Below are 9,219 nucleotides of genomic sequence, written 5' to 3'. Positions count from 1 at the left end.
CAGAGTGGAAAATTTAGGGTGGGGGTGCCACTGGAGAGTTCCCATTATTTGACTTAAGGATTTTGTTCCATTGCACTGAAATAATATAAAAACCTGAACTGCCACACAGCTTGTGGGTGAGAATCCCAAACACCAATACTTCAACAAAGATCCGTGGAAATCAGGAATTTGTATGGGAATTGCATGAATATCTTTACTTATGACTTAATACAATTTGAGCAGGGCTTTTTTGATGCCAAGGAGAGGCATAAATAATAATATAAAGAAGGAAGTTAAGAGCAGAGGCTATTAAGATAGACAAAATGTACACAGGCTACATGATTTTGCATGAAAGACCCAGGCTGTGGAGATCAAGTAGTAGTAGATCTTCTGTGATATGGACTGCTTCTTTCTGCATGTAAATATCAGTAATAGATGGTGCAAATAATTGCTGGACTGGATACATCTGTCAGGGAACTGCCATCGGAAGGAAGGGAGGTGGAAGGGCTCACACAGGTTGGGAGAGACTCAGCAGCTGAAGAGGGAACCAGCAGGGGGAGAGGAGGTGAGCTGAGGGAAAGTGAGCAGGAGGGATGGCTCAGAGACACTTCCAGCGAAAACAGTGGGGAGGTTTCAGGACCTCCTGTAGGGACACCCACTCCTCGCCGGAAACTGTCACGTAGAGAGTCCAGAAGACGTGTTTCCGTTAAGGAGCTTTTATGTTGGAAGCGATTCCGAAAGCAACCACTGTCGGAATCTGCCAGCGACTGACGGAGCCATGTTTAAGGGGCTCCGTTACAGACAGAGGTTTGCAAGCTTGATCAAACTCTGAGGGACTTGGATTTTACGCACAAGCAGCTCATCGTCCCATCACAACATCCATGTGGCTTTGCTCATTTAACCATCCAGAGGTGGCAGTTTTTCATAGGTACACATAGTTTTATAGGGTTGGAAACTATTTTTGAGCAGTTTGCCTGTCGAAACATTCATCTGTATTACCTGGCCTACCCTGATCAATAGTGGATGGAGTCTTTCCCAGTATTGTGACCTCAGGCCAAAAGCAGATGTTTTTGGAATATAAGCTAAACCAACAGCCAATGAAATGGAGTGGGGGCAAGCTATAACTTGCAGCGTTATCACGTTTGATTTTACTGGGGAGGTGTTTTCAGCAGCGTCACACAAGTTAAAGTGGTACCTTCGTTCTCAAATGGCTTAGTTGTCAAACAGATGGCTCCCGAATGCCGCAAACCCAGAAGTAAGGTTCCGGTTTGCCAACGTTTTTGGAAGCTGAACGTCCGACGCGGTTTCCGCTAGAGTGCAGGAAGCTTCTGCAGCCAATCGGAAGCCACACCTTGGTTTTTGAACAGTTTCGGGAGTCGAACGGACTCCCGGAATGGATTAAGTTTGAGAACCAAGGTACCACTGTATTTCTTCTAAGTGAAAATGGAGCCTTCTACATGCATTCTGCTACTGAGCTATGGCGCTTTCCTGTGCTGTGCTGTCAAAAACTAAATTGTTTGGAAAACACCAGGCTGTTCTCCCTCTCACTTTTAATAGTGTTAAAATGCTGGGCTTTCTTCAGTATGGTATATCACTGTTCTAAGTAACTTTTATTGACTTCTGTATTGCTTCCCTTTACTGTAATACTATGGATGTGTAACTGTAGCACACTTGAAAAATTCTGCCATCAAAGATAGTAAAATGACAAGGCAGTAAAACAAAGAGCCCCTCAGAATAATGTTATTAACATAGAAACAGCAGGCAACTTCAAAAAAAAAAAAATCTCTCCGAGGCAGCTGTTTCTATAGTACATTGTAACTTGATGTCAAACAGTAAAAGAAACTGCATTAGAATAAAGTCACTACAATGTGGAGAGGCTGTTTTTTATCAGAGTTTATTGTTGCACAGCAGAAATCATGCCACTATCAGAATAATGTCTACTTTTTTATTTTCTTTTAAAAAATTTGAGAAAAACATTTCCAGCAATTTTCATTCAATGTGAATGAGAAGAATATTACATCTATAAACACTGAAATACCTATTTTATTCTTCCTGAGGAAGCTTCACATTTTCCAGCAATAATAAGGATAATCTGTACAATATATTTTGAAGATTAGTTCCACTCCTCATTTTCTCATGTGTAGTACTGGGCAAATACTGCAGCAGAACCATGTGTAACTGCATGGGTTGCTTGGTTTACTTCATTGTTTGTTTCCCTTTTTGTGTGTGTACCTTTAATAATGATGTCCTGTAAATAATCACACTGTTGTTGTTTTTACTGACACAGCTGTTTCAGATAGCCAGCTTTCAAAGTCACTTCCATGAGTTTTCACAAGAACTATGTTAAAGTAAATATGTAAAGATTTTATGCTGGAATTTATTCTGGCATTTGTTTGTGCAGTCATTTAAACTAGTGGGAGGTATAAAATGCCTACCTGAATTTTTGGATTTTTCACAGTGCAGTCCTATACATGTGCACTCAAAAGTAGCTCTATTGAGACTTACAGGTAAGTGGGTATAGGATTGCAGCCTAAAACCAGTACTTTGCTTCAGAAAATTGGTTGTGGTTAGCAAACTATCTTTCAAGGACACTTGCCTGCCACTAAAGATCTTTCTTTGAGTAATGCCAAGCTTCTATTTATCAAGCAAAAGTTTGAAAATCAGTAGATTGGAGGAACCTATTATAGCTTTGTATGACAGGATAAGGAAGAAAGAAAGCACTCTTTTGCAGAGAATCGTTCACAAATGGAAAGGATACTGCATACATGTGGTTGTTCAAGTACAATTGTATATTTGTTCATAAAATGGTAATGACAGAGATAAAGTTTGAGCTCTTGTTATTTCTAAATTGAATAAAGGGGCCATTTGCACTCAGTTTATTGCTTTACTTAACAAAAAGGTAAGGAGTAGGACTAATGGCTTAAAAGATTTCCTTATTAATGTAGTGCTTCCTAAATTGGGGGCTCCAAGCACATTTAAGCATGTGAGCAGCTTTCCATTAAAATAATTGGGACTGAACAGTGCTTAACCTTGGCTGGGTGATGCTACATCCAGTAAACGGTAATGAAAATAATGGTGCATAATTACTGTCTTATATCTAATATTTTTATATATTTGGTTAGAGATCTAGCCATTTAGTTTTAAAGCACCCTGAGCCAAATATCAATAGAGTAAACTTGGTTCATAATATTGTCTAGCTTTGCTACACATTTAGTCATTATAGTGTTGTAAAATATTAATTATCAGAGCTACATGCTTTCAGAAATTTCATCATCGGTTTTTAAAGTTAACTGTGTTCATAATTTTTTTAGGCCAGCAGCATAATGTTCATTCCTTAAAAAATAATTTTGATTAATTTGTTGTATTAACTTAACTGCAGATATTCCCTCCAAATGTCTTTCCATAGCTTGTGAATCTGTTCATTTTGAAAATACTAAAGAAATGCATAATATAGTACCTAAGAAATCCAAAGCATGTAGAACACGTAATGATGTAAATAAAGCAAATCAGATATGAGTATGCTACTTGCCACTTTCTCCGTCTGATGTAGGACTAGTGAATTAGTGGAATCGTTTCCAATTTTAGGCAGGAGGAGGGGAAGTTGGGATGGGAAATCAGCTTAGCTAGTGGCAAAAGGCTGACTAAAAAAAGGATATGAATTTTTTTAAAAAACACAATTATTTTCTCTGACATGATTTTTTACTCCTGTGAACCTGAAAAATTATTTTACAAGTTTGGATTTAATTATTTTGGAATTCTTTGCTTCAACAATGTAAGGGTTTTTGTTTGTGGTATTCAAGCGAAACAATCAAAGCCTTGTAAATTATGCCTAAGTATTTTTCCTGCAGTGGCCAAAGACCCTGATGCAGTAAAAGGTGACTAGAATGTGTAAGACTGCGATTTGGGAGAATCTTCTGTACTTCAGGAAAATCTTAAATATCTTAAATATCCCTGGTTGGACATGCACTTCTGATGCTGATCTACAAGCAGAGCATCTGCAGCACTTCTTCCATCAGTCATCTGTTCAGGAAGGGACAGGTTCCACAATGCTACAGCAACTCCCAGTTCAGTGAATTGAGGTGAAAGGTTTCAGCCAGCCAACTCAAATACATAATATCATTTCTTTGAATACTATGATGCATTCCCCACCTATGTTGTATTTCTAAACGACATAAACTGACTTAAAAAAAAAACCTAGTTCAGTGCTTTGAATCAGATTGCAAAGGGGGAATACACCTGGCATTTTGTGCTACGTATTTTCTCATTTTAAAAAAGACACAGCATTGTAATCAAACAATAAGAAACCTCAGCAGGCAGACAGTGGGTTACAAAACTGACATGAGACACAATATTCGTAAACTGATATGAATATAATATATAAAATTGTAAATATTTATTTTGATTTTGGACAGTTGTATATTGTTGTTTTTAAACCTAGGCCAGTTGCTTTTTATTTCCACCTTTGCACAGCAAGTTATAGGCACAACCCACTAGAAGTTCTCTTGTGCCAGCCCCAATGAAATAAGTGGGAGCTGGCCCATATGACCTTCCCTATGAAACCTCCATGAAACCAGAAATAGTAATGAAATGCCATGCACTTCCAGAGACACAAGTGCACACACTTTCACAGTCCACTTGCCAGCATACGGCACAAGCCTCACATTTTTGTTCTCTTGAAGAGACAGATTTCCCAACAGCTTTCTTGTAGCTACTAGAGACTTTAGGTCTGATTATACTTGAAGTGAAGAAGAGCTCTCTCTAGAAGCATTTTCCCCAATGCTATCTCACTTTTTGTAGCTCCTGTCTCAGCCATGATGGAAGGGGTTGTCCCAATTTGTGTAGAAGCTTTGAGAGTTCCACATTGTGATCTCTGTAGTAGCTTGACAGAAAAACCCTGCACTGAGGGATACAAAAACCAACATTTTATTTGGGGAAATACTACAGTGTCTATAGTATTTTGTCTTCCAATTTACTTTATCTTGATCTGAACTCAATCCATTTTTTTTTTTTTTTTTTGTAAATCACATTTGGAACTAAGTATCAGCAATTGAATTACTTAAGGCACAGACAATTTAACCCATCTAATGACACTACACAGAAAAATGTTTCCTGCACACACAGCTTCCATTTCCAGCAGTTGGAGCTGCACTTGCAGAACCTTTTTCAAAAGCTTAAGGCAGTATTAGAGTCTCTGAGAAGGAGTCCTAAGGGCTACAGGATTTGTTACCAAAGAGATTCAATGCTCGCATGCCTTCTCTGTGAGATTACAATAGTGCTCTAATCCCTAGCGAGTCCTCCTCTTTCCACAACAACCTCTCAGGATGGGACAAACTGCTGGTCCTGGAGCTAGACAGGTGGTAGGTAACCTGTGGTCCTTCCAATGCCACTGGACTACGATTCTCAAGCCCCTGCCTATTGCCATGTTGGCTGTGGCTGTGGGAGTTGGAGTCCAAAGGTTGGGGGAACCCCCAGAACAGATTTATGGAGCTTGGGGGAGAAGAGAGGGAGAGGAAGTTCTGTTGTGCTGCCAGAAGTACAAATGAAACTACTTCGTTGGATACTGCCCCAACAATATTTGGAGGGGCACATATCCATTTTAGAGGATAACATATTTGTACTATGAGTGCAATCTTAATCCTGCATCACCTTTCCCCTACTTTTCCTGATTGTGACTGTAGGGTGGTTCAAGACTAACTCACATTTAATGAGCTTGTGTATGCACCTGATAGAGGAAAAAGAATTTTAACGTGTGATAGTATACTTCACTTATCCTGGATCATTTTAGTAGTCCTAAAGCAGGAGTAGCTGAGTAATGCTGTCCAGATGTCATTGACTACAGTAACAGCCCCAGTTGTTATGGCCAAAGGTAAAGGATGATGGGAACTGTAATTCACCAACATATGGGGTGTGGAGGGGTACTATATTGGCTTCCTGTCCTAAGCAATCACAAATCTTTTGTCCACATCACTAGGTTAAATAGTAGTAATGGATCTAGCTTGATTGGCTAGACCGTAATCTAGTTTTAGAGTATTGGAACAATTTCAATGTCTTTCCTGAATTTGTAGAGCCATTCTACTTAGTCAATAAAATATCCATGTGATATTGTGTAAGATATTCTCTACATGGTAGTGAGCTTTATTGTAAAACCATGTTTGTGAATAAAAACTAAAAGTCTCCCACTCCTCTCTGATCACACTTTAATCATTTATGAATAAATGTGAACATTTATCCAATTATTTGTAAATATACCACATAAAAGATCTTTCAATGCATCAATTTCTTAAGGGCTGCAACATACCATATTGATAGGGATCTGATCTGGGGTGGAGAGTGCTTTAGGGGAATGGCTGCCCTATCAAGGAGAAATCAGACAGAATTGCCACTGACATTGGTTGTAACTTTAAGAACTGTAATTTTAAGAACTTGAGACTGAGCTTGTTTACCCCTCTTCCCTCTCATTCCTTTCCCCCCTGATGTGCCATGTCTTTTTAGATTGTGAGCCTGAGGATAGGGACCGTCTTAGAACCAATTTTTGTAAGCTGCTTTCAGAGTCTTTTTGGCTAAAGGGGAAAGTATAAATGCTGTAACTAAATAAACATTCTTCATTTTTTCCAACAACCTGCAAGACTGAGATCTGAAATATGAGGTAGTTTTACAGAGTCATTTAGGATGATTTATGTGGAGGAGTTACCCCTAATGTTGTATCTATGATGTTAAGCCAAGCATTTAATAAGCAAATTTTCCCCTGTGCCTTGTGTCTGTGTTTGTGACTCTGAGGTCCTTATCCTCTGCCCCTTCCTGGTGCTTGAATCCTAAAGTCCAACCAAGGCTCCACCTCATGCATATAAGTGTTCATATCTTCATTTGAGAAACAGGACTTGTGCACCTGAGATAAAGAGGATTCCTAACAAATTTAGGAATAAATTAACTAAATTCAGGATAAATTTAATTAACATTCTGGTCCTTTTCAAGTAACACAAAAATATGAATAATCAAGACATTGCATATGACAATAGCTTTTGTGTGCTTTTGCTGAGAAACTTAGTTCTAAATAAAAATATGCAAATTTTTACAACAATCCATATGGATGAATTGCAAATGAAGTAAATGGCATACTGGGTACATTACAGTTCAACCTAAGTTGTTAAGTCCCATTCATCTTAAGGGAAGAGTTAAGTATAAACTTAAGGTTTCTTTCACTGAAATCACTCTGAAGTATGTTATGTTTGGCTGGATCTTATCCACAGCACAACTGATAAGAGTTTACCTCAGAATCCATTGGAGGGTACTTTCTGCCTTTGCTCTTCCCAAGACATTTTGTTTTTCCTTCTTCTAAGAGTTGACACCAGAAGCCCTTGTGTGAGTCAAACCTGAAACATATAATGCCTTTAGATACAATGAATAACATCATTCTGCGTGTGGGGGGGGGGGGAGTGAAATACAAGCCATATTGCATTGTTGCCTTTTCTCCATAAACTGAGAGCTAGGTCATATGATGACCTCTAAATGAAGCATTATTAATGGACTCATCCACTGCCACCACATGCTGATGAAGCACTTCCTTGCTGCTCCCTCAAAGAAAGGTGACACCACTGAGCACTCATCCTCTTTTACATGGAAGTAGGAACAATAATGGTAACATGTCCATTAGTTTCTTGGACTTCAATCAAATTTCATGAGGTGCAGTCTTTCAAATATGGTGCTGTGTGATCCCCTGCAAATGCATTATGGGATTTATTTTTGTGTGTGAAAAAGGACAGTCTACCTGTCAAAAGATGCCTTACAGGAATATTCAAACAGAACTATTGTATTTGCGGCTTGGGTAACCAACTGCATGGATTCCATAGCCATAGCTGAGGTTAATGTGCACCAGTTCTCAGAAACATGAATATCATTTGTTCTGTTTCATTGTTTCTACCTATCCTTCTTTAGAATACTGAGCCCCATTAACATCTCTAGTGTGGGAGTCATTACAATGTTCTTCCTTCACAGACTATGAGAGTAACATAGGAAATTCCAGGTTCAATGTGAGGAGCCCATGTGATGGCTCCCCCTGTGCCATCCATGCCCGTTTTCTGGGAGAGACAATGTTTGCATGAATATAAGAAGAGTCTTGCTAGATTAGATCAAAAGCTTGTCTAATGCAATGTTCTGTTCTCACAGTGGCCAGCCAAATGCTTATGGGAAGCCATCAAGCAGGACATGAATGCGATAGCACTCCAGAACTGGTTTTCAGAGACATACTGCATATGATACCCGAAGTAACATAAGGCCATTATGACTAGTAGTTAATTAATAGCATCTGCCATGAATTTGTTTAGTTCTTTTAAAAAGTCAACTGTTTTCACTACCCCAAGGCACGGGGTGAATTATTATGGCACAGTAGTGCACAATAGAGAGGCACTGTGTCATACTCTGGATTTCATATGTGACACACTTGTCCAAAATATTGGGTGCTGGTGGTTTAAGCAAAGATTAATATTCACCAGCTTATATAAACTGCATGGAAAAAGAAAAGAAGACATCCAAGGTTAAATAAATTCAGAGTGTACTTTTATGAGAGCTGTATCAGATCATTTAAGTGAACAAGTAACCCTAAATAGAAATCTTTTAACAAATCATTGTTCGCAAACAAGAGTAGACAGGAAAGAAAAGCATGCGCTGGAATTAGATGCAGATGGGAATAATTCACAGCATCCAGGTCAAGCAGTATGGTGTAAAAGAGGCTGAAAGCTCAATAGAATTACTCTAGGGGTGAATTTGATCCATTATGTCTTTACAATGCACTTGACTTTATCTCATGGAAGATAAAGTCGGGGTTTTTTGCCACATACTCAACAAAAAAAGAACAGCACAATTGCCTAAGAGGTGTTAAATAGAGAACTGTCTGGGAATGAACACTATTCTTTTTTGAGAGCTTCTTATGAAAACAGACAATGGGATTTCATACAAAAGAGCAGACTAAGGTTATCAATCTCATTTTAAGGGAAGTGAATAAATGTTTGAATCAAAATGGTTTGTGTACATGACTATTTATTATATACACAGTGGGTCCTGTATCCCTGACACTGGCATTGTTGTGCCTTTCTAATCAAATAAAAAGAAAAGCAGCTTCTGTCCTTGCTGCTTATGGATAGTGAATCTTCTGCTGCTGAGCAAAGAGGTGGAAAGGCGTTCCACTTATCCATTCAAAAGCAGAACCAATTTATAGAGAACAGTCCTTGTTTTTTTCTGTCTGGT

At 38.7% G+C, this 9,219-nt stretch overlaps 1 protein-coding gene across 1 annotated transcript in view; it reads right to left on the bottom strand.

The window, feature by feature from the left end:
• Positions 1-1,857: 1,857 nt before the first annotated feature.
• The window catches only part of LOC310686519 (bifunctional heparan sulfate N-deacetylase/N-sulfotransferase 3-like), a 60,203-nt gene continuing 52,841 nt past the window's right edge, over positions 1,858-9,219 (bottom strand). The window contains exons 12-13 of the mRNA XM_083460260.1: positions 7,247-7,349; positions 1,858-4,873 (exon numbers count right to left, since the gene is read on the bottom strand). Coding sequence (XP_083316386.1) covers positions 4,700-4,873; positions 7,247-7,349 — 277 coding nt within the window. The 3' untranslated portion in view covers positions 1,858-4,699. The remainder of the gene's footprint in view (positions 4,874-7,246; positions 7,350-9,219) is intronic.

The sequence above is a fragment of the Podarcis liolepis genome, assembly GCF_965112155.1.
Source record: "Podarcis liolepis genome assembly, chromosome: 9".
NCBI classification, from domain to species: Eukaryota; Metazoa; Chordata; class Lepidosauria; order Squamata; family Lacertidae; genus Podarcis; species Podarcis liolepis.
The sequence above is the reverse complement of the archived record's forward strand: the minus strand, read 5'-3'. Positions and strand labels throughout refer to the sequence as shown.